Source organism: Lampetra fluviatilis, chromosome 73, assembly GCF_964198595.1.
Source record: "Lampetra fluviatilis chromosome 73, kcLamFluv1.1, whole genome shotgun sequence".
NCBI classification, from domain to species: domain Eukaryota; kingdom Metazoa; phylum Chordata; class Hyperoartia; order Petromyzontiformes; family Petromyzontidae; genus Lampetra; species Lampetra fluviatilis.
Genome location: NC_136347.1, coordinates 702,624 through 728,254, shown reverse-complemented (window position 1 = coordinate 728,254; position 25,631 = coordinate 702,624). Strand labels below are relative to the sequence as shown.

The window sequence follows — 25,631 nt, the reverse complement described above, 5'->3', positions numbered from 1 at the left end:
CATCGCTACCGCCATCGCTACCACCGCCGCCACCGCCACCATCGCCACCGCCATCGCTACCACCGCCGCCATCACCGCCATCGCCATCGCTACCACCGCCACCATCGCCACCGCCATCGCTACCACCACCGCCATCGCTACCACCGCCGCCATCGCCATCGCTACCGCCATCGCCACCGCCATCGCTACCACCACCGCCATCGCTACCACCGCCATCGTTACCACCACCGCCATCGCTACCACCACCGCCATCGCTACCACCACCGCCATCGCCACCGCCATCGCCACCGCCATCGCTACCACCACCGCCATCGCCACCACCGCCGCCATCGCCACCGCTACCACCGCCATCGCTACCACCACCGCCATCGCTACCACCAGCGCCATCGCCACCGCCATCGCTACCACCGCCATCGCCACCACCACCGCCATCGCCACCACCACCGCCATCGCCATCGCCACCACTGCCGCCATCGCCACCACCATCGCTACCACCGCCGCCATCGCCACCGCCATCGCTACCACCGCCACCATCGCCATCGCTACCACCGCCGCCATCGCCACCGCCATCGCTATCACCGCCACCATCGCCATCGCTACCACCGCCACCATCGCCATCGCTACCACAATCGCCATCGCCACCGCCATCGCTACCACCGCCACCATCGCCATTGCTACCACCGCCGCCATCGCCACCGCCATCGCTACCACCACCGCCATCGCTACCACCACCGCCATCGCTACCACCGCCGCCATCGCCATCGCCACCGCCATCGCTACCACCACCGCGATCGCTACCACCACCGCCATCGCTACCACCGCCATCGCTACCACCACCGCCATCGCTACCACCGCCATCGCTACCACCACCGCCATCGCTACCACCACCGCCACCGCCATCGCTACCACCACCGCCAATGCTACTACCACCGCCATCGCCACCACCGCCGCCATCGCCACCACCGCCGCCATCGCCACCGCCATCGCTACCACCACCGCCATCGCCATCGCCACCACTGCCGCCATCGCCACCGCCATCGCTACCACCGCCACCATCGCCATCGCTACCACCACCGCCATCGCTACCACCGCCGCCATCGCCATCGCTACCACAATCGCCATCGCCACCGCCATCGCTACCACCGCCACCATCGCCATTGCTACTACCACCGCCATCGCCACCGCTATCGCTACCATCACCGCCATCGCCACCGCCATCGCTACCACCGCCGCCACCGCCATCGCTACCACCGCCACCATCGCCATCGCTACCACCACCACCGCCACCGCCATCGCTACCACCGCCACCATCGCCATCGCTACCACCACCGCCATCGCTACCACTATCGCTACCACCACCGCCATCGCTACCACCGCCACCATCGCCACCGCCATCGCTACCACCGCCACCATCGCTACCGCCATCGATACCACCACCACTGCCGCCACCGCCATCGCTACCACCGCCACCATCGCCACCGCCATCGGTACCACCGCCACCATCGCTACCGCCATCGCCACCACCACCGCCACCATCGCCATCGCCACCGCCACCACCGCCACCATCGCCATCGCTACCACCGCCACCATCGCCACCGCGCCACGCGACCCTTTGAATCTCCCCGCGCGGGCGAGCGATCGAGCGCGAGAGGCGGTGCCCCCGTGACGTCGCACGTGACGTCACGAACCCGCCCCGCCCCCCACGTCCTCCCTCCCCCTCATCCCGCAGCTTCCGCCGCTGCTGTTGAGGCGAAGATGGCGGCGCAGTTGCCGCTCGGGGCCCTGAGGGATGAGAAGCCGCGGCTGCTGCCGCTGCTGTCGCTGTGGTCGCTGTGACTGCCGCCCGTGACTGCCGCTGTGATCGCTGTGACTGCTGCCCGTGACTGCTGACCTGGTGGCTGTGACTGCTGCCCGCGACTGCCGCCGTGACAGCGGCAGCAGCGACCACGACGACTCCTATCGCCGTGTCGCCCTCTCCGTCAGTTCAGGAGCCGCTTACCCGTGGAGTTGTTCAACCATCAACAACAACAACAACCACCAACAACAACAACCACCACCGTAGCCGTTAGCGAGCGGCTGAGCGCGCCCGCTCGGGGGCCAAAGCCCGAGCGGGGGTGGGGGGTGACCCAGCCGGACCCGGTTAGGCCCGGGTAGCGAAACTAGGCAAGGCCGTAGGCTTCGCGTTAGGCCGCGGCAGTTTTACTTGTTTTTGATCGCCCGGCGGATTGGGTGACGTTGTGTAGGCGGGGTGTGCTGTGTGCTAGTTAGGTGGTTGGTTGTTTGTGTTACTCAACTATCCGTGGGAGCGGTGGACTCGACGGTGCGACTGGATACGAGTGAGAGGGGAGAGGCCTGCGGCTCGAGGCGGCTTAAGATGTCTTCGTCAGCTGTCCCTGCCGATAAGGTGAGGGAGAGACCGTGGTGAGGGTGAGACCATGGTGAGGGTGAGGGAGAGACCGTGGTGAGGGTGAGACCGTGGTGAGGGTGAGGGAGAGACGTGGTGAGGGAGAGGCCGTGGTGAGGGTGAGGGAGAGACTGGTGAGGGAGAGACTGGTGAGGGAGAGACTGGTGAGGGAGAGACTGGTGAGGGAGAGACTGGTGAGGGAGAGACTGGTGAGGGAGAGACTGGTGAGGGAGAGACTGGTGAGGGAGAGACTGGTGAGGGAGAGACTGGTGAGGGAGAGGCCGTGGTGAGGGTGAGACTGTGGTGAGAGTGAGGCCGTGGTGAGGGAGAGACTGTGGTGAGGGTGAGACCGTGGTGAGGGTAACAGTTCACATTGACGGCTACCGTCGGTTGGGTTTGGGTGATTGGCTGCCGTGGCGATTTGCCGGCTTTTGGCCGGGCGAGTGGCCGGGCAAGTGGCCGGGGCCCAGCAGGCGCCGTGGCGATTGATAAAAACAAACCCCGGATTACCACCATGACCACCTTCTTTATGAGAGCGGTCACAGTCCGCAGACTCGCGTAGAGACCCACAGACTCGCACGGAGACCCACAGACTCGCACAGAGACCCACAGACTCACACAGAGACCCACAGACTCGCACAGAGACCCACAGACTCGTACAGAGACCCACAGACTCGCGCAGAGACCCACAGACTCGCGCAGAGACCCACAGACTCGCACAGAGACCCACAGACTCGCACAGAGACCCACAGACTCGCACAGAGACCCACAGACTCGCACAGAGACCCACAGACTCGCGCAGAGACCCACAGACTCGCACAGAGACCCACAGACTCGCGCAGAGACCCACAGACTCGCACAGAGACCCACAGACTCGCGCAGAGACCCACAGACTCGCACAGAGACCCACAGACTCACACAGAGACCCACAGACTCGCACAGAGACCCACAGACTCACACAGAGACCCATAGACTCGCACAGAGACCCATAGACTCACACAGAGAACCATAGACTCACAGAGACCCATAGACTCGCACAGAGACCCACAGAATCGCACAGAGACCCACAGAATCGCACAGAGACCCATATACTCGCACCGAGACCCACAGAATCGCACAGAGACCCATATACTTGCACAGAGACCCATTGACTCGCACATAGACTCATAGACTTAGTGAGACCCATAGACTCACACTGAGACCCAAAGACTCGAACCGAGAGCCATAGACTCGAACCGAGAGCCATAGACTCACACGGAGACCCATAGACTCGCATAGAGACCTATATACTCGCATCGAGACCCATAGACTCGCATAGAGACCCATAGACTTGCATAGAGACCCATAGACTCACACAGAGAGTGGGTGAGTGGCACGGGCTGTAGAAGAGTTGGAGCTGATGCTGTACAGGAGGATGTGGAGCTGAGTGGACTTGCCGATGACTGGTACCAGCGGTGTCAAGATCGGCCTCTGTGGAGGAGGCTCGTGAAGGATGCTGCTACTGGGCAGTTGGAGGCAGTCGCCCTCCAGCAACAACGAGTGGTGCCGGGCGGCTAAAACGCAGCGAGTTGGCACAGTAGGGGGCACAGCTGGTGAATCTGGGCCACTCATTTTAGTCGGTCAACCCACAGCACCTGCTGGGTCTGTTCCGTGACCTCCTCCTGCACCTAGCCTGGCACAGCAGTCAACCCACGGCACCGGCTGGGTCTGTCCCGTGACCTTCTGCACCTAGCCTGGCACAGCAGTCAACCCACAGCACCTGCTGGGTCTGTCCCGTGACCTCCTCCTGCACCTAGCCTGGCACAGCAGTCAAGCCACGGCACCTTCTGGGTCTCCCGTGACCTCCTGCACCTAGCCTGGCACAGCAGTCAACCCACACACCTGCTGGGTCTGTCCCGTGACCTCCTCCTGCACCTACACTGGCACAGCAGTCAACTCATGGCACCTGCTGGGTCTATCCCGTGACCTTCTCCTGCACCTAGCCTGGTACAGCAGTCAACCCACGGCACCTGCTGGGTCTGTCCCGTGACCTCCTTCTGCACCTAGCCTGGCACAGCATTCAACCCATGACACCTGCTGGGTCTGTCCCGTGACCTCCTTCTGCACCTAGCCTGGTACAGCAGTCAACCCATGGCACCTGCTGGGTCTGTCCTGTGACCTCCTGCACCTAGCCTGGCACAGCAGTCAACCCATGGCACCTGCTGGGTCTGTCCCGTGACCTCCTCTACCTAGCCTGGCACAGCAGTACAACCCATGGCACCTGCTGGGTCTGTCCTGTGACCTCCTCCTGCACCTAGCCTGGCACATCAGTCAACCCACGCACCTGCAGGGTCTGTCCCGTGATCTCCTCCTGCACCTAGCCTGGCACAGCAGTCAACCCATGGCACCTGCTGGGTCTGTCCCGTGACCTCCTGCACCTAGCCTGGCACAGAAGTCAACCCACACCTGCAGGGTCTGTCCCGTGATCTCCTCCTGCACCTAGCCTGGCACAGCAGTCAACCCACACACCTGCAGGGTCTGTCCCGTGATCTCCTCCTGCACCTAGCCTGGCACAGCAGTCAATCCATGGCACCTGCTGGGTCTGTCCTGTGACCTCCTCCTGCACCTAGCCTGGCACAGCAGTCAACCCATGGCACCTGATGGGTCTGTCCCGTGACCTCCTCCTGCACCTAGCCTGGCACAGCAGTCAACCCACACACCTGCAGGGTCTGTCCCGTGATCTCCTGCACCTAGCCTGGCACAGCAGTCAACCCATGGCACCTGCTGGGTCTGTCCTGAGACATGCACCTAGCCTGGCACGGGCGACGCCGTTGAGGGGTAGAGAGCTACTGGGGGGGGGGTGGTTCGCGAGGGGGGGGGGGGTAACCTTGTCTCTTAAGAGTGTGGGGGGAGCGGTGGGGCAATGGTTAGCGCACGCTGCGGGTTCGACTCCCACCGACGCCGGTGGCGATTATCTGAACTGGTTCTGCCCCCCACCCTCCCCCTAAGTTGACTCAGTTTTAAATTAGTACCTGGGGATACAAAGACGGGCGGGCGCGGTGCTGGCCACCCACCCTTTCGTGTGCCACAGTGCCGGCCTTCATAGGTGCTGCTACTCGCTTACAGCACTTGCCCCAACAGTCTGTTAGGGCTACACGGGAGATCGTGTGTGTGTGTACTGTGTGTGTGTGTACTGTGTGTGTGCTCTGTGTGTCCTGTGTGTGTGTACTGTGTGTACTCTGTGTGTGTGCTCTGTGTGTGCTCTGTGCGTGTGACTATTTACGGGTGCCGCACAGACAGGAATATACGCCGGAGTGCACTCCGCCGTTTGTTGCGCCTTGCGAGCGCTGCGTCAAAGGGTTTTCCTGGGCTATAAATACACTCCTCGACGGCCACACAAAGATCTCCCGTATAGCCTTAAAGGAACGTGGGGGCAAGTGCTGTTAGCGAGCACCTATGAAGGCTGGAACGGTACACGGGGTGAGTGGCCAGCACCACGCCCGGCCGCCTTTGTCTCTCCAGTGACGATGCTTACACACCGTACCAGATTCTCATTTGAGGCTGAGGCGACCTTGGGGAGGCCCAGGACCGGTTCAGATAATCGTCACCGGTGTTGGCCATGAGCGGGAATTGAATCCGGGTCGCCAGGTTCATAGCGCAGCGCTACACAACCGCTCCCCACTCACACACATTGATACACACATTGATACACACACTGATACACACACACTGACGCACACATACACTGACACACACACACTGATACAGACTCACACTGATACACTCTCACTGATACAGTACTGATACTCACACTGATAACAACAACCGCCATTCGCCACTAAGTGGCGGTGACGCCACCACGACGCTTGTGCCAGGCTGGAACCGCATTGGGGCTCTGCAAGCCTCTCCTCAGCGTGCCTGGCAAGGCGATGTTGAATATTCCTTGCCAGGACCTTTCCTGGCTCACTGAGGAGTGAGATGCCCCTGTAGTTGTTACAGTCTGCGCGATCCCCCGTCTTAAAGAGGGGGACCACCAGGGCATCCTTCCAATCCTGCGGAACCCGTCCAGTGGTCCAGCCTTTTTATGATGTCATGTAGGGCAGTCTGTGCACAAACGCCACCCTCTCTCAGCATTTCACTTAATCTCTGCCCGGTGCTTTTCCTGGTCTCAGACTCTGGATCGCCTTCTGTACTTCCTCAACAGATGGCACCTCAGGCAGCCACTCACAGGGGGTAAATACTTCTCCACTATTTCAGGCACCGCAGCCTCAGCAGGGTCATCCCCACTTTGTCCCACGATGTTTTCCAGGCTGATGGATTTCCTCTTCCCCAAGACCTCACAGAAATGCTCATCAAATCTGCAACCTGATCCTGGGGGTCGGAGATGTGATCAACATTGTTTCCCCTAATGATAGTGAAAGGTGTGGCGCTGCAAGTTAGTTATTTGATGGAGTTAAAGAGTGGTTTGTGATCGCAGGCTACTGAGGCAGACTCCATCTCCTCAGCAACCCGTAACCACCAACTATCCTTGCAGCGCCTCATGGCTCTCCAACCTCCGAGCGAAGGCTGCGGTAAGCCTCCTCATTCTCTGTTGTGGGATGACGGTGGGAGTTGGCTTGTCACTTTTTATCAGCCAACCGGAACACCTCCTCTGTCAGCCAGGGTCTCTGGGGAGGTTTGGACCGTGTACCCAAATCCGCCATTGCAGCTGCATGAGTCACAGTCCTAAACTTTGCCCATTGCCCCTCAACATCAGGAGGGGGGGACGATGCCAACCCCAGCCGCAAGCGATGATGACATTCTCACTTGCAACTTTTATCAGCTAGCTGATGCCAGGCCATCTGTGGGTTTGAATGGGGTCATGGATGTCCACCCACCACCGGAGTGGAAGAATGGCAGGCGCATCTTACAGATGGCAAGTCGATGGTCAGTGGACAGATTAGCTTCTCGGTAGGTCCTGGTCTCAAGGACTTGGGCCCGCATCCGCTGTTCCGTCACTATGTAGTCCAGCAGATGTTCTTGCTTGGACCCGGCGTGCATCCATGATGTTGTGTGGATGTGCTGATGCCGGAACAGCCTGTTGGTAATTACAAGCCCATGGGCTGCACAGAAGTATAGCAGCCTCCTACCGTTGTTATTGAACTAATCTGGCCCATGCCTTCAAATCACTCCAGCCCAGGTACCAGCATCATGACCCATTCGGGCATTAAAGTCACCCAACAGGATGACTATCCCAAGAGGCCACTTTAGCTAGCACCTGTGACAGGAGGTCATAGAAGGCATTTGACTCATCGACCTTGCCTGGAACTCTCCACTGATGTTTGTCTTCGGTGGGGGCATAAGTAACCACGACCACCTCTCCTCGACTCTGGTTGATGGGAAGGCGAGCCCAAAGTAGCCTGGGGCTTACAGCATCCCACACCTCACCGCCACGCTCCCACGCCCCCTTCATTATTTTGTCCAGAAGAAGAGCCACTCTCTGTTGTTTGGCCGTCTCCTGCCCCAAGTAGAGGACTGTCCACCCTTCATGATGGCAGGAGCCAGAGCCGGTCCACCGGACCTCCTGAATACCACAGATCCAGGCGGTACCGGTCCAGCTCCCGACAGAGGAGTGGCAGCCTCTCCAAAGTGAGCGTTCAAATATTCCACGTGGCCACCCGCAGTGGCTTTTTGGTGCTTCTGAAGGAACCCCTAGGGTAAAGATTCAGTCTCCTGGCTCCGCCAAATGGGGTTTGGCCAGGAGACGTCATAGATGCATGTCCCCCCCGTGGCCTCCGGCACAAGCTTCTTTTGATATTTTCTTGGAAGTATAGTGGTAATTTATTTGATGGTGGAGGGGTTACCAGGCCCACGTACCCGTCCAGAGCCCCCATTTGGCTGCTGTGGTGGCTACAATCGCCATGAGGGGAATGGCCAATCGAAAGTGGCCCTCCTCCCAGGGCACTGCTCACCACAGCGTTATCGTCCGGCGCCAACGAGGAGGTAGGGAGTTGTTTTTGCCGGACACACACTGAACACACACATACTGATACACACACATACTCATACACACACATACTCATACACACACATACTCATACACACATACTCGTACAGCAATACCAATACCCACCATTGCCACGAAGTGATGGTCACGTCATCACGGCGCCTGTGCCAGGCCAGGTGCACTTTGAAGAAGTGTCGAAGGCTCGCTGACAGGAGGTCACAGGACAGATCCTGCAGATGGCACGGGTTGGCTGACAGAGGACTGGTAGATGCACACCAGCTGTATCCGCTACTGTGCCAACTTGCTGTGTTTTAGCCGCCCGGCGCTCCGCTCATTGTGAGCGTCGCTCCTCTGCCCTCCGTTGTTGCTGGAGGGCGACTGCCTCCAACTGTCCAGTTGCAGCGACCTTCACGAGCCTCCACACACACGTAGACTTATTCTTGGTTCTTTTGGTAAAGCCACATAGAAGGGAAATAATAAAATAATATTAATATAAAACAATAATATGTGACTTTACCGAAAGAACCAAGAATATGAATCCCTGCAGTCACGAAAGCTTTAAATCAAAACACATAGACTTGCATATTCTGAAACATCGGTTGAACTATTTTGCCGTTGTGGTGACGATTGCGGTGTTGTTCAGTTGAGGTTGATTTCACGGCAGATGATGCTCATGATTATGGTTTAGTTCTTAATGAAGGCGGTGGTGATGATGGATTATGATGGGTCCAAAGTTGGTGGTCATTTTTCTTTTATTGATATTGCTGCTGATGGTGATGTTTCTGCTGATGTTGCTGATGTTGGCACTGTTGCCGATTCTGCTGTTGCTGCTCATACCACTGATAATGCTGATGATGACGCTGATGATTATGACGACGATGACGATGTTTCCGATGACACTGACGATGATGATGACACAGATGATGACGTTGATGATGACGCTGATGATGACAACACTGATGTTGACGTTGTTGCCGATGACAACGATGATGACGTTGACAATGACGACGCTGCTGATGATGACACTGCTGACAACGACGCTGCTGACGACGACGCTGCTGACGACGACGATGTTGATGACGATGCTGACGATGATGATCCTGACGATGATGATCCTGACGATGACGATCCTGACGATGACGATGATGCTGATGATGACGACGCTGATTACGACGATGCTGAAGACGACGACGCTGATGATGACTACGACGATGACGACGCCGATGGCGACGTTGCCGATGCCGACGCCGCCGATGACGACGTTGCCGATGACGATGCTGACGACGTTGGCATCCCCTTCCAGATCAATCTCCGCCTCATCCTCGTGAGTGGCAAGACGAAGGAGTTTCACTGCAGCCCCACGGACTCCGCCTCCGACATCGCCTCCCATGTCTACCAGCACTGGCCCATGGGTGAGCCGCTTACCACGCCGCTCACCACGCCGCTCACCACTCCGCTCACCACTCCGCTCACCACGCCGCTCACCACTCCGCTCACCACTCCGCTCACCACGCCGCTCACCACGCCGCTCACCACGCCGCTCACCACTCCGCTCACCACTCCGCTCACCACGCCGCTCACCACGCCGCTCACCACGCCGCTCACCACGCCGCTCACCACGCCGCTCACCACGCCGCTCACCACTCCGCTCACCACGCCGCTCACCACTCCGCTCACCACGCCGCTCACCACTCCGCTCACCACGCCGCTCACCACTCCGCTCACCACTCCGCTCACCACGCCGCTCACCACGCCGCTCACCACTCCGCTCACCACTCCGCTCATCACGCGACTGCGTCGTGAATCTGCTGCAAGTAGTTAAGGGGTGGTGGTGATGGCCCGGCCATTTGCGAATACCGGCACACGGGATCTTTATAACGCTCATCGTGAGCGTAGTAGCAGCAGCAGTAGCTGCAGCATCAGCAGTAACAGTAGCAGCAGTAGCAGCAACAGCAGACACAGCGCCAGCGTGTGTGTGTGTCTGTGCCAGTCGTTTTATAAACTCAACTACAGTCGGTCGTCAGCTATCCGTTGGCTTCAAGGGCACTAACTATTCTTTAAAACACCTCGCTTTTGCACATTTTTGCATGACGTTATGTTTTTAGGCGCTGTGCGTGCATTTACCTTTTTAGTTTTTGACTTTTGTTTACTCACTCATTCAATTTACTTTTTGAGTAAAAAAAGCTCACCCACCGCTAAAGGAGAAAGGGCATTGCAATTACTTCACAGACCCAATTGGTGCTCGACCAGAGGACGCCTTTTGGCATCCTTGTAAAAAGGTTTAAGTTTTGTTGCCAGAAAAAAGGTTAAAAACCCTATTATCAGAACCAGGGGGCAACCGACCCAAGCTAAAGAGGCAAGGCCACTTTAGAGAGACGTGGTTTCTAAGCAGACTTAAATCTATCTCATGGGACCTCCCTTACCAGTATATCACAATACAAGAATAGGTTTTACCCTTTCTGGTAACGAAACAGGAGTTGTGTTAAGATGTTGAAACACCAAACAGAAACCTTTTGCAAGGGATCATGGACTGCATTAAGCACTTACACTTACTTGTGGTGAACATGCAAACAAACACATGCTCTGGTAGTCTATGATGATGCGTTGTCTTTGGGACTGATTGGTCCACACCAGAGACAGCTTTTTTCGTGCTGTTTGCCTTTTGGCGTTGTCCTGTGGCCTAACACTGTTTGAGACGAGGCTCTAAAGAAAGCTGTCTCTGGTGTGGTTAATGGATAACACGATTCCTTGCTAAAGGTTTCTGTTTGGTGTTTTAACATCTTCACAAAACTGTTTTATTGCCAGAAAGGGTAACCCCAATTCTTGTATAAGTGACTAGCTCTACTACAGCGGCTTCGCCCGAGACTTGGATTCTTGTCTTGGATTAATACACGGCCTACGCCGAGGGTGGGGGGGGCGTGACGTCAGCAGGCGCACCACGTGACGCTTCCGCATGCGGGTGATGTCACAGATGTGACGTCACAGATGTGACGTATATGTGTGTGTGGGTACCAGAATGTTTAAAATATGTATATTTATACTTTATATATATATTTTACTTAAATCTATTTAATTATAAAACCTTATTATTATACATTCACTCTCTCTCTCATACGATACGTATTATGGTGTTCTACACTCACCAATGACAGTAGTATCTTGAGACTTGACTCCAGTAATGACGACGACGACGATGACAATGACGATGACAATGACGACGATGACAGACCTGTGCAGTTCGATGAATGTGATGATGAATGATGATGATGATGGTGTTAATGCACAGATATAATGAGGCCTTTAAATCAGTTCGAAGAATCCGCGATGCACTGAGGCCGCGAAACTTGAACCGCGAAGTGGCGAGGGATTACTGTAGATATCTACCGACTCTGCCTTATTTCAATTGGCAAAGCGTTCCATGGCTTGTGGGTGCCATGCTAACAAAAGCTCGATCACCAAAAGAGCTTAACCTAGACCTGGGAGTTGCTGAGCAGTTGGAGATCAACACAAGGAGATCGCCTGCCATGCAAACCAAAGCGGACTTAGTCCCACGATCGGCCCTGAAGCCTGATTGAGCGACGTCAAAGAAGCACTCGGCCTCAACGTACCACTCCGAATGGGAGGAGGCCACCCTTTTTAAATCCTTTATATTAAGTTCGCTTGCTTGCTTGCTTGCGTGCTTGCTTGTTTGCGTGCTTGCTTGCTTGCTTAGGACCGTGCAAATCTTTCGCTCGTTTTTCAATCGAGCTGACATTTTCCACACAGACTCGTTGTGACAGACAATTCATGTTCGTGAAAAACAATTCCCAAAATTTTACACTTTTTAGGCAAAAAAAAAATATTTTACATATATTCAAATATAACTCATTCATCGCTTTGGCTGAACGTCACAGTATAAGAGCCCAGAGCGTAACCCCTCCACAGGCCGTGGCGGAGTAGCGCAGTTGGTAGCGCCTTCGCTTCCCATGCCAAAGGTCGCGGGATCGATCCCCGCGTCCTCCACAGGCGAATATATTTTTAAATCCTTTATATTAAGTTCGCTGCCACGCATATAAAGGATTTATAGTGAAAAACTTTGTTTTTACGGGTTATACTTATTATAATCTTGCCCGGGAAAGGGGAGATTGGAGATCGGGCGATCAGTTGGCCAGGATCTCGACATTCCAGTCCTGTCTCCTTTGGAAGTGGTCGCACCAAAGCCCCTTTTCAGGGATCCCCCGGGAGCGCTTGCGCTGAAAGGGAAGAGTTGACCAGTTGGGTCACCGTCGGGATCACCGGCTCAAGGGGCAAGAAGGGCCGGGCATCTAAATCACAGGTGGCCCATTGCATCTCCGCAGGAGTCTGAACGAGGTCTGTGGGCAGGACAGGCAAAAAAAAAAAAGCCTCGAAGATTAGAGAGGAGCCCTTGGGTCCAGGCCAGCATCAGGACTAATTGCTGGGCAGATACACCCCTCCAAAGCGATCGATCCTATTAGCAAAGGACCGATGGAAACCATTGCAGCGCTTTTTGGGAGCAATCTTATGTGGGTGACTCGAACTGTTGGCCATCCTGAACAGCTCAGCAGGGCGGGTTCCTTGCCGAGTCTATCCTCATGGCGACGCCACTTTGTCTTCGCCACAAAGATAGCCCCCCCCCCCCCCCCCATGGCAAGCGTGTGCGTGATCCCGTCGACAGGCCCGTAGAGTCGTTCGGTCGTCATCGAGCCGAGATCTGCGCCAGCATCGTTCCATTTTCCTAAGTTGTACTTTCAGGGCGCCTCCAGGTCTCTGGAATACCAGATAGAGGGGGGAGGGGGAGTCGTGGTCACTTGAGCACGAAGACGGCAGCGAGAAGCGAGGTGATCGATAGCAGATCAAAGCACTGAATTGTGATTTAAAGCTTTCGTGACTGCAGGGATTCATATTCATATAAAACAATAAAATTCTCATGACGTTTCCATTGCAAAACAAGCAATCATCATGATGTGTGATTGCTTGTGTTGCAATCGAAACGTCGGGAGAATTTTATTGTTTTATTTTTATTACTTTATTATTTCCCTTCTACGTGACTTTACCGAAAGAACCAAGAACACTGAATTGTGTTCGTCAACTCTTTCCGTGATGGGTACAACGGTCACAGACGAAATGTGGGCCCGACAAGGCGTAATGAAATCCAGATGGGGTCATTCGCCTCTCGGGCCGAACCCAGCCAGCCTCCGTGAAGTCCCCCCAGACCATCGGAGATAGGGGTGGGGGAGACCCTTGATGTCAGCATGAGTCACCCTGTGATCAGTGCACAGTGCGGATGAACATTTAATGGCTCCCAACTGAGACCGCCTGGGCGTATACTGGGGGGTTGATTGTGTGGCCTTGATCATGGGTTGGGCCCTGGATAAACCGAGTAAATAACCATGGCAGTCGTGGTGTCCGAGAGGTTCTGTGTAGCCAAGCTGCCTGATGGGTCATCCGTCCATGTGTTGAAATCTCTCGGCACAATTGTACGAGAGAATTCCAGGAACAAGGTGGGGGGGGGGGGGAGATTACCTCGGACAGAATGAGATTAAAAAATCGGTCCTTTGCTTCCAGGCAGTCTGTGAACAAGCGGTGATGTACATGCCTTGATTCACATTCAGGGCATGATGCACCATCGTGCCTTCAAATGGCCAAACTTTGGGAGCAGGGGCCACACGGCGCGGATGAGACCAGTCTGAAAAAAGAAATAAAATATTTTTTAAAAAATTCTACGTGACTTTACCGAAAGAACCAAGGAGTAATTCCTGCAGTCACGAAAGCTCCAAATCAAGTTTGAGACCAGTCTGAAAGATCACCGCCACCCCTGTTTTTACATGGTCTGGGAATGTGCAACATTGAATACCCAACCGGGGACCAAATCGGCCAAATGGTTGTGGTCGAGCAAGGTTTCAGTAATCAAAGCTGGGCGGGGACAGTCCGTGGCGGTCGTGTCACCACTAACGTGGCTGCCGAGCTCGTCAAGGAGCGTCAACCATCGTCACGCCAACTCCCCTCATCATCCTCGCGGCGGCAGCTGGTGGCTGGTGGCTCATGGTGGCGAACCGTCGACTAAAGGCGGTGGTCACCGCGTTGCGTGCGTTTGGATGTTTTATATTTAAATGTGATATTGTTGTTTTATATCTACGTGACTTTCCCGAAAGAACCAAGATGACTCTACACTACACTACTTTACATTATACTACACTGCTATACACTACACTATACACTACACTACTCTACACCACTACTATACACTATACTTCTATGCACTGCTATAAACCACTGCTATACACACTGCTATATACATTGCTATGTACACTACTATACACTACAATATACACTACTATACACTACACTACTATACACTACACTATACACTGCACTACTATACACTACACTATACACTACACTACTATACACTACACTATACACTACACTATACACTACTATGCACTATACTATGCACTATACTTTACACTACACTATACACTACACTATACACTACACTATACACTACACTATACACTACACTATACACTACACTATACACTACACTACTATACACCATACTGTTAAACACTACTATACACTACTACACACTGTGGACATTAACCAGGGCGGACTGCTGATCTGCCCTCCCCCCGTGCCCCCCCTTGCCCCTTCCCCCGTGTCCCCCCCCCCCCCCCCCCCCGCTGTGCCCCCCCCCCCCCCGCTGTGCCTCCCCCTGTACCCCCCCCCCCCCCCCACTGTGTAGACTGGGAGGAGGAGCACGTCAGCAGCCCGGGGATCTTGCGCCTCATCTACCAGGGACGCTTCCTGCACGGCAACGTGACGCTGGGAGGTAGCAACCAGCCGCGTCCACGGCGACGATGACGATGGTGGCAATCACAGTAGCAGTGACGATGGTGGTGGCAATCACAGTAGCAGTGACGATGGTGGTGGCAATCACAGTAGCAGTGACGATGGTGGTGGCAATCACAGTAGCAGTGACGATGATGATGGCAATCACAGTAGCAGTGACGATGGTGGTGGCAATCACAGTAGCAGTGACGATGGTGGTGGCAATCACAGTAGCAGTGACGATGGTGGTGGCAATCACAGTAGCAGTGACGATGGTGGTGGCAATCACTGTAGCAGTGACGATGGTGGTGGCAATCACAGTAGCAGTGACGACGGTGGTGGCAATCACAGTAGCAGTGACGACGATGGTGGCAATCACAGTAGCAGTGACGATGGTGGTGGCAATCACAGTAGCAGTGACGATGGTGGTGGCAATCACAGTAGCAGTGACGATGGTGGTGGCAATCACAGTAGCAGTGACGATGGTGGTGGCAATCACAGCAGTGACGATGGTGGTGGCAATCACAGTAGCAGTGACGACGATGGTGGCAATCACAGTAGCAGTGACGATGGTGGTGGCAATCACAGTAGCAGTGACGATGGTGGTGGCAATCACAGTAGCAGTGACGATGGTGGTGGCAATCACAGTAGCAGTGACGACGACGATGGTGGCAACAACAGTAGCAGTGACGATGGTGGTGGCAAACACAGTAGCTGTGATGATGGTGGTGGCAATCACAGTAGCAGTGACGACGACGATGGTGGCAACAACAGTAGCAGTGACGATGGTGGTGGCAATCACAGTAGCAGTGACGATGATGGTGGTGGCAATCACAGTAGCAGTGACAATGGTGGTGGCAATCACAGTAGCAGTGACGATGATGGTGGTGGCAATCACAGTAGCAGTGACGATGGTGGTGGCAATCACAGTAGCAGTGATGATGATGATGATGGCAATCACAGTAGCAGTGATGATGATGGTGGTGGCAATCGCAGTAGCAGTGATGATGATGATGATGGCAATCACAGTAGCAGTTATGATGATGGCAATCACAGTAGCAGTGATGATGGTGGTGGCAATCACAGTAGCAGTGATGATGATGGCAATCACAGTAGCTGTGATGATGATGATGGAAATCACAGTAGCAGTGATGATGATGGTGGTGGCAATCACAGTAGCAGTGATGATGATGATGATGGAAATCACAGTAGCAGTGATGATGATGATGGCAATCACAGTAGCAGTGATGATGATGGTGGTGGCAATCACAGTAGCAGTGATGATGATGATGATGGAAATCACAGTAGCAGTGATGATGATGGTGGTGGCAATCACAGTAGCAGTGATGATGATGGCAATCACAGTAGCAGTGACGATGATGGTGGTGGCAATCACAGTAGCAGTGATGATGATGATGGCAATCACAGTAGCAGTAATGATGATGGTGGTGGCAATCACAGTAGCAGTGATGATGATGATGGCAATCACAGTAGCAGTGACGATGATGGTGGTGGCAATCACAGTAGCAGTGATGACGATGATGGCAATCACAGTAGCAGTGACGATGATGGTGGTGGCAATCACAGTAGCAGTGATGACGATGGTGGCAATCACAGTAGCAGTGACGATGATGGTGGTGGCAATCACAGTAGCAGTGATTATGACGATGATGGCAATCACAGTAGCGGTGACGATGATGATGATGACGATGGCAATCACAGTAACAGTGATGATGACGATGATGGCTATCACAGTAGCAGTGACGATGATGGCAATCACAGTAGCAGCGATGATGACGATGGCAATCACAGTAGCAGTGACGACGATGATGGTGGCAATCACAGTAGCGGTGATGATGATGGCAATCACAGTAGCAGTGATGATGATGATGTCAATCACAGTAGCGGTGACGATGATGGTGATGGCAATCACAGTAGCAGTGATGATGACGATGGCAATCACAGTAGCAGTTACGATGATGATGATGATGGCAATCACAGTAACAGTGATGATGATGATGGCAATCACAGTAGCAGTGACGATGACGATAATGGCAATCACAGTAGCAGTGACGATGATGATGATGGCAATCACAGTAGCAGTGATGATGGCAATCACAGTAGCAGCGACGATGGTGATGATGATGATGGTGGCAATCACAGTAGCGGTGACGATGATGATGATGGCAATCACAGTAGCGGTGATGACGATGACGATGCACACCACCACCACTGTGTGTATCTGGGGGAGCGGTGGGTGTAGTGGTTAGCGCTACGGTGCGCTATGAACCCGGCAACCCAAGTTCGATTCCCGCTCACGGCCAACACCAGTGGCCATTATTTGAACCGGTCCTGGGTCTGCCCTAGGTCGACTCAGCCTTAAATGATTACCTGGTACGGTGTGTAGTAAACATCGCCACTCGGGAGACGAAGATCTTGGCCACCCACCCCCTCGTGTGCCGTGCCGGCCTTCATAGGTGCTCGCTAACAGCACTTGCCCCTACAGTCTGTTAAGGCTAAATGGGGGATCTTTGTCTTGGTGTGTGTATGTATCTGCGTGTGTGTCGGTGTGTGTCTCTTTGTGTCTGTGTGCGTGCGTGTGTGTCTGTGTGCGTGCGTGTGTGTCTGTGTGTGCGTGTGTTTGTGTGTGAATGTGTGTCTGTGTGTACCCGTCAGGTGCTGCTCGCTAACAGCTCTTGCCCCAACACTCTGTGAAGGCTCCATGCGAGGGTTTGTCTTTGTCTTTGTACCCCTCAGCTCTGAAGCTGCCGCTGGGCAAGACGACCGTCATGCACCTGGTGGCACGCGAGAACCTTCCAGAGCCAAACTCACAGGGTGAGCAGACACACACACAGACACACGCAGACACACACGCAGACACACACGCAGACACACACGCAGACACACACGCAGACACACACGCAGACACACACGCAGACACACACGCAGACACACACACAGACACACACACAGACACACACAGACACACACACTCACATAGACACACACGCAGACACACACGCAGACACACGCAGACACACGCAGACACACGCAGACACACACACAGACACACCCACACACACACTCACACAGACACACACACAAATACACACACACACAGACAGATACACACACACACAGACAGATACACACACACATAGACACACACAGACACACGCAGACAGACACACACACAGAGACACACACAATCACACAGACACACAGACACACAGATACACACACACAGACACACACAGACACACACACTCACACAGACACACACAGACACACGCAGACACACACACAGACACACGCAGACACACACACAGACACACTCACACACACACAGACACACACACACAGACACACACACTCACACAGACACTCACACAGACACACACACAGATACACACACACAGACACACACACTCACACACATACACAGACAGACACACACGCAGACACACGCAGACACACACACAGACACACACACACGCAGACACACACACACAGACACACACACAGACACACACACAGACACACACACACAGACACACAGACACACACATTCAGACACACACACTCACACAGACACACAACAACAAAAACAACCGCCATTCGCCACTAAGTGGCGGTGACGTCACCACGACGCTTGTGCCAGGCCAAGTGCACCTTGAGGCCACGTGAAGTGTCGAACGCCCGCTGGCAGGAGGTCACGGGGCAGACCCAGGTGCCACGGGTCGACTGACCGAGATGACTGAGATGACTGGCTGATGCACCACCTGTGCCCCCTACTGTACCAACTTGCTGTGCTTTAGCCACCCGGCGCTCCGCTCGTTGTTGTGAGCGTCGCTCCTCCGACCTCCGTTGTTGTTGGAGGGCGACTGCCTCCAACTGCCCAGTAGCGTCCTTCACGAGCCTCCTCCACTGAGGTCGATCTTGACACCGCTGGTACCAGTCATCGGCAAGTCCACTCAGCTCCACGTCCTCCTGTACCACATCACTCCATCTCTTCTCTAGCCCGTGCCGCGCCAGTTTAGCCCCCTCGATCCGGCCGAACAAAAGCTGTTTAGGCATGCGGTGACTGGGCATGCGGGCTACATGACCCAGCCAACGCAGCCTTGACTGCCGGAGGAGCTCACCGATGGGACTGCCCAGATCTTTCAAGGATTTGTGAGCTCCTCACACAATCCAGCCTGGTTAAACCCAGGATGGATCGTAGGCAGGCCAGCCTAAATGTTTCCAACCGGCGAAGATGCTCCATTAGGGGGGTCCACGTTTCGCAAGCGTAGAGAAGGGAGGGAATGACCATGGCCGAGAAGACCTGAAGCTTCGTGCGGAGCGACAGACCAGGTAGCTTCCACACAGCGTTACGCAACCGATGAAAAGATATTGCCGCTCGACTGATTCGGAGTGAGACCTCTGTTGATAAACTGGAGCCGGTCATAAGCACACTGCCCAGGTATGGGAAACTCTCCACTCTCTCCACAACTGCCCCATCACCGATTGGGAGTTGTGGGGGTGGAGACACACACACAGATACACACAGACATACACACAGACACACACACAGACACACACTCGTGTGTGTCTGTGTGTGTGTCTGTATGTCTATGTCAGTGTGTGTCTGTGTATATTCGTGTCTGTGTATTCATGTCTGTGTCTATCTGTACTCGTGTCTGTGTGTCTCTGTATTCATGTCTATGTGGCTCTGTGTATTTGTGTCTGTGTGTATTCATGTCTGTGTGTTTGTGTCTGTATGTTTGTGTGTCTGTGTGTATCGTGTCTGTGTGTATTTGTATCTCTGTATATTCATGTATGTGTGTATTTGTGTATATTCGTGTCTGTGTATTTTTGTTTCTGTGGATGTTGTGTATGTGTGTACTCAGGTCTGTGTGTATTCGTGTCTCTGTGTGTTCATATCTTTGTGTGTACGTGTCTGTGTGTGTGTGTGTCTGTGGTGTCTTGGTGTGCGTGTGTGCGTGCGTGCGCGCGTGTGTGCGTGTGCGCGTGTGTGCATGCGTGCGTGTGTGTGCGTGCGTGCGTGCGCGTGCGTGCGTGTGTGTGTGCGTGTGTGTGTGACCTTCCCGGCAGTCAAATGCCATACCACTGAGCTATACCCCTGGCACAAGCGTCGTGGTGACATCACCGCCACTTAGTGGCAAATGGTGGTTGTTGTTGTTGACCTTCCCTGTTGCTTGCTAACAGAACTTGCCCCAAAAGTCCATTGCTGCCTATATGGGGGATCTTTGTCTTTGGGTGGATATAAGTGGGGAGCGGTGGCGCAGCGGTTAGCGCTACCGACCCAGCGACCCGAGTCCGATTCCCGCTCGCCGGCAGTGACGGCGATGATCTGAATCCGTCCTCGCTCTCACCTGGGTCGACTCAGCCTCAAATAAACAGCTGGCGCGGTGTTCTGCGGTAAACATCGCCGCTGGGGAGACAAAGGCGGCCGGGCGGGCGTGGTGCTGGCCACCCACCTCTGTGTGTGCCACAGTGCCGGCAGCCTTCGCAGGTACCGCTGCTACTAGCAGCACTTGCCCCTACGGTCGGCGTGGGCTACAGGGTGGGTGGCGCCTTTGTCTGTGTGCTGTGCAGGTCAGAGGAACCGCGGGAAGACCGAGGAGAGCAACTGCTGCGTGATCCTGTGAGCCAGCCGGGCCCCGCAGCAGCCTGGCTCACTCCGTCGCCTGGCTCACTCCGTTTGTGATGCCTCCATCTTGATCCCTCAGTTTAGATGCCTCTGTCTGTCCCTGTCTGTCTCTCCGTCTGTCTCCCTCACACGCCCCCGATCCGTCTAGCAGAGACCATAGACTTACACGGAGACCCGTAGACTCACACAGAGACATATAGACTCACACAGAGACCCGTAGACTCACACAGAGACCCGTAGACTCACACAGAGACCCGTTAACTCACCACACAGAGACCCATAGAATCACACAGAGACCCATTAACTCACCACACAGTGACCCGTAGACTCACACAGAGACCCCATAGACTCACACAGAGACCCATAGACTCACACCGAGACCCATAGTCTCACACGGAGACCCATAGATTCACCAGACAGACCCATAGACTCACACAGAGACCCATAGACTCACACAGAGACCCATAAACTCACACAGAGACCCATAGACTCACACAGAAACCCGTAGACTCACATAGAAACCCATAGACTCACACAGAGACCCATAGACTCGCACAGAGACCCGTAGACTCACCAGATAGAGACCCATCAACTCACCAGAGACCCATAGACCCACACAGAGACCCATAGACTCACACAGAAACCCATAGACCCACACAGAGACCCATAGACTCACACAGAGACCCGTAGAATCACCAGATAGAGACCCATCAACTTTAGGTCTAGTTGGCTTGGCGATGCGGAAAATTATTTGTCCAGCCGCTGCACACCACTACCTGTGTGTCACCCTGTGTGTCACTCCGTGTGTCACTCTCTGTGTCACTCTGTGTGTCACCCTGTGTGTCACGCTGTGTGTCACTCTGTGTCACCACGTCCCCTGTGTGTCACCACTACCCCTGTGTGTCACGCTGTGTGTCACGCTGTGTGTCACCCTGTGTGTTACCCTGTGTGTCATCCTGTGTGTCACCACTACCCCTGTGTGTCACCCTGTGTGTCACCCTCACCACATACTGGAAGCGTCGCTCGAGTGGGCGTGATCAGAAGCGAGAATTTGGAGAGACAGAGAGGAGAGAGAGGAGAGGGAGGGGAGAGGGGAGGGAGGAGAGACACAGAGAGGAGAGATACGGAAGGGAGGAGAGAGACAGAGGAGAGAGAGAGAGAGACAGAGCTGGGGAGGAAAGAGAGGCAGAGAGAGAGACAGAGACGGGGAGGAAAGAGAGGTAGAGAGAGGGGGAGGAAAGAGAGACAGAGAAAGGGGAGGAGAGACGGAGAGAGACACAGTGAGTAAGCGATGTACGGTGAACGCACGCCGGATCACGACGCGTCTCCGCCGGAGATCATTTGATCACTCGAGTACTCGATTACTCCATCGTTTGATCACTTGATCACTCGGTCACTTTTTAATTTGATCACATGATCACATGATCACATGGTCACTTAATCACTTGATAATTTGACCATTTGATCCGCACCGCCAGCGGTCTCCGTGTAGCAGGTTACCCCACCCACGTGTAGCAGGTTACCCCAGCCACTGTACCAGGTTACCCCAGGCGCTGTACCAGGTTACCCCAGCCACTGTACCAGGTTACCCCAGGCACTGTACCAGGTTACCCCACCCACGTGTACCAGGTTACCCCAGCCACGTGTACCAGGTTACCCTGGCCACACATACCAGGTTACCCCAGCCACACGTACCAGGTTACCCCAGCCACTGTACCATGTTACCCCAGCCACGTGTACCAGGTTACCCCAGCCACACATACCAGGTTACCCCAGTCACGTGTACAAGGTTACCCTAGCCACACGTACCAGGTTACCCCAGCCACTGTACCAGGTTACCCCAGCCACTGTACCAGGTTACCCCAGCCACACGTACCAGGTTACCCCAGCCACGTGTACCAGGTTACCCCAGCCACACGTACCAGGTTACCCCAGCCACTGTACCAGGTTACCCCAGCCACTGTACCAGGTTACCCCAGCCACTGTACCAGGTTACCCCAGCCACACGTACCAGGTTACCCCAGGTTACCCCAGCCACACGTACTAGGTTACCCCAGCCATGCCTCTGTTGCTGCGTGTGCCCAGGGTGAGTCTTGGCACTCACCGAGAGGCTGGAGGGGGATCGCCGCTTCACCACCGCTGCTGCCCTGGGCCGTTGCCGCCACAGCTGCAGCGGTGGTTGGTGGAGGGAGGGGAGAGGGGAGGGGAGGGAGGATTTAAGAAACTCGGCGTCCCTGTGGTTGAGGGAAGGGGACGTGGAATCGCAGCCGGCGGTGGCGGTGGCGGCGGTGGTAGTGGCGGCGGTGGCGGTAGCTGCGTGGGTAGCGGTAGCTGTGTGGGTAGTGGCGGTAGTGGCGGTAGCGGTGGCGGTAGCTGCGTGGGTAGTGGCGGTAGTGGCGGTAGCGGCGGTGGTATCGGCGTGGCAAGGCGAGCAGCGGCACGGTGACACATCCACCGTGGGGGGAGTCGTCGTGGTAGGAATCTACTGGTGGGTGACTGTAGTCTGTGTGTGTCGCGTTGATCTCCGCGCGAATCTCGATTGTTGGAATATCACGGCGGGCTGAGGTGCCAGTCGCGGTGCCTCGGTCATCGGCGTCGCGCGCCCACCGACTCTAACTGGCGATTTGTGTTTCTCTCCTTCCCTCTCGCTCGCTCTCTCTCCTTCTCTCTCTCTCGGTCGTTGTAAAGTACAGTATATACCGTATACATAAATATATATACACACGAGACACATCACACACAGAGACACGCACACACACCACACACGCGAGCACACTGCGCGCACACACCACACGACACGCACACACCACACACTCACGACACACACCACACTCACGACACGCACACACACCACACTCACGACACGCACACACACCACACACACGACATGCATACACAGCACATGAGACGCACACACTATACACATGACACACGCATGCTACGACACACACACACGACACCACACGTGTAAACCCTGATATTTAGAATTTTGGGGAGTGGGGTTGGGGTGGGTGGGGGGGGGTGATGTGGAAGCATTGTAGAATATTGTACCTAATATTAACAAACAAAAACGTGAACCCGCTTCAACGCGAAAAAAGGCAAGAGAGCGGAAAGACTTTGACGACGACGACGACGACGTTGGCCCGGCCGGTGGAGCGACGCTTCCTTGACGCTTCCTTGACGCTTCCTTGACGCTTCCTTGACGCTTCCTTGACGCTTCTTGTCTCTGTTCCGTGCCAGAGTTGTGGTTTGGTTTGGCCGGTTTTGGTTTAACCGGTTCGGTTTAATCGATCTGATTTGAGTGCTTTGATTTGACTGGTTCGGTTTAAACGGTTTGGTTTAAATTATTTGGTTTGACCGATTTGATTTTACCGGTTTTAGTTTAACCGATTTGATTTGACCGGTTTAATTTCACCGATTTGGCTTCACCGCTTTGGCCAAGCTGCTCTGGTCTAACCGCTGCGGTATGAAACTGGAGGCGCGTGACGGATGGTTGTTGTTTTTGAGGTCGCCGCGAAAAGGAAAAAAAACTCGGCGCCAAATCTTGCCGTGCCTTTTCGGCGTCTCTCCTCCTCCACCGGTTCTTTTTTTTTGCCGATAAAAACCGAAACGGGCTCGTGGTGCCGCGTCCCCTCGCCGACATTGGCCGAGTGGCGGCGAGCGGTGCAGTGAAACACCGCGAACGGCCCCGCATCTCGCTCCGTGGGGGGGGGGGGGGGGACGTCTTTGGTGCCGGGGGCTCGCTGGCAATGTCGGTTGTGGTGTCGGCTTCACATAGAGACCCTTTAACTCACCACACACAGACCCATAGACTCACACAGAGACCCATAGACTCACACAGAGACCCATAGACTCACCACACAGAGACCCACAGACTCACCACACAGAGACCCATAAACTCACAACACACAGACCCATAGACTCATAACACACAGACCCATAGACTCACACAGAGACCCATAGACTCACAACACACAGACCCATAGACTCACACAGAGACCCATCGACTCACAACACACAGACCCATAGACTCACCACACAGAGACCCATAGACTCACCACACACAGACCCATAGACTCACAACACAGACCCATCGACTCACAACACACAGACCCATAGACTCACCACACACAGACCCAGAGACTCACAACACAGACCCATAGACTCACAACACACAGACCCATAGACTCGCACAGAGACTCGTAGACTCTCACAGAGACCCACCACAGACTCACCACACACTGGTCAGCCAGCCGGTCAAACTTTTCCAGCAACGCTCCCCTCCGGCAAACGACGACGACGAGGGTGGACGTGACGAGGGTGGACGTGACGAGGGTGGACGTGACGAGGGTGGACGTGACGAGGGTGGACGTGACGAGGTGCACGTGACGAGGTGGACGTGACGAGGTGGACGTGACGAGGTGGACGTGACGAGGGTGGACGTGACGAGGGTGGACGTGACGAGGTGGACGTGGGTGGACGTGGCGAGGTGGACGTGGCGAGGTGGACGTGGCGAGGTGGACGTGACGAGGTGGACGTTCGCGGCGTTGATTTGACGAGGCCCTTGACAGTGACGCGGATCGCCCCCCCCTCCCCCCTTTGAAATATATAATTAATTAATTGATGATAATCAACAGCGACGGGGACGCCGCTGCGACCTGTGCGGCTTGCTGAGTCGACCTTTCGTTGTTGTTGATGTTGTTGATGGTTTTGTTGTTGTTGTTCCTTTGGCGGGTGACGGAAATTTCATTTTTTTGGATTAAACCAATTTTCGTCGA

The 25,631-nt window shown here is 54.8% G+C and overlaps 1 protein-coding gene and 1 non-coding gene across 2 annotated transcripts; both read left to right on the top strand.

The window, feature by feature from the left end:
- Nucleotides 1–1,729: 1,729 nt before the first annotated feature.
- Nucleotides 1,730–25,631, top strand: LOC144953220 (ubiquitin-like protein 3). The gene is made up of 5 exons (XM_078883779.1): nucleotides 1,730–2,404; nucleotides 9,673–9,781; nucleotides 15,115–15,201; nucleotides 17,958–18,035; nucleotides 20,799–25,631. Exons 1-5 carry the CDS (start codon nucleotides 2,375–2,377, stop codon nucleotides 20,849–20,851), a joined length of 357 nt encoding a protein of 118 aa, XP_078739905.1. The 5' UTR covers nucleotides 1,730–2,374; the 3' UTR covers nucleotides 20,852–25,631.
- TRNAG-CCC (transfer RNA glycine (anticodon CCC)) lies at nucleotides 12,299–12,371 on the top strand. Its single transcript has one exon. It is a non-coding gene; the product is annotated as a tRNA-Gly (tRNA).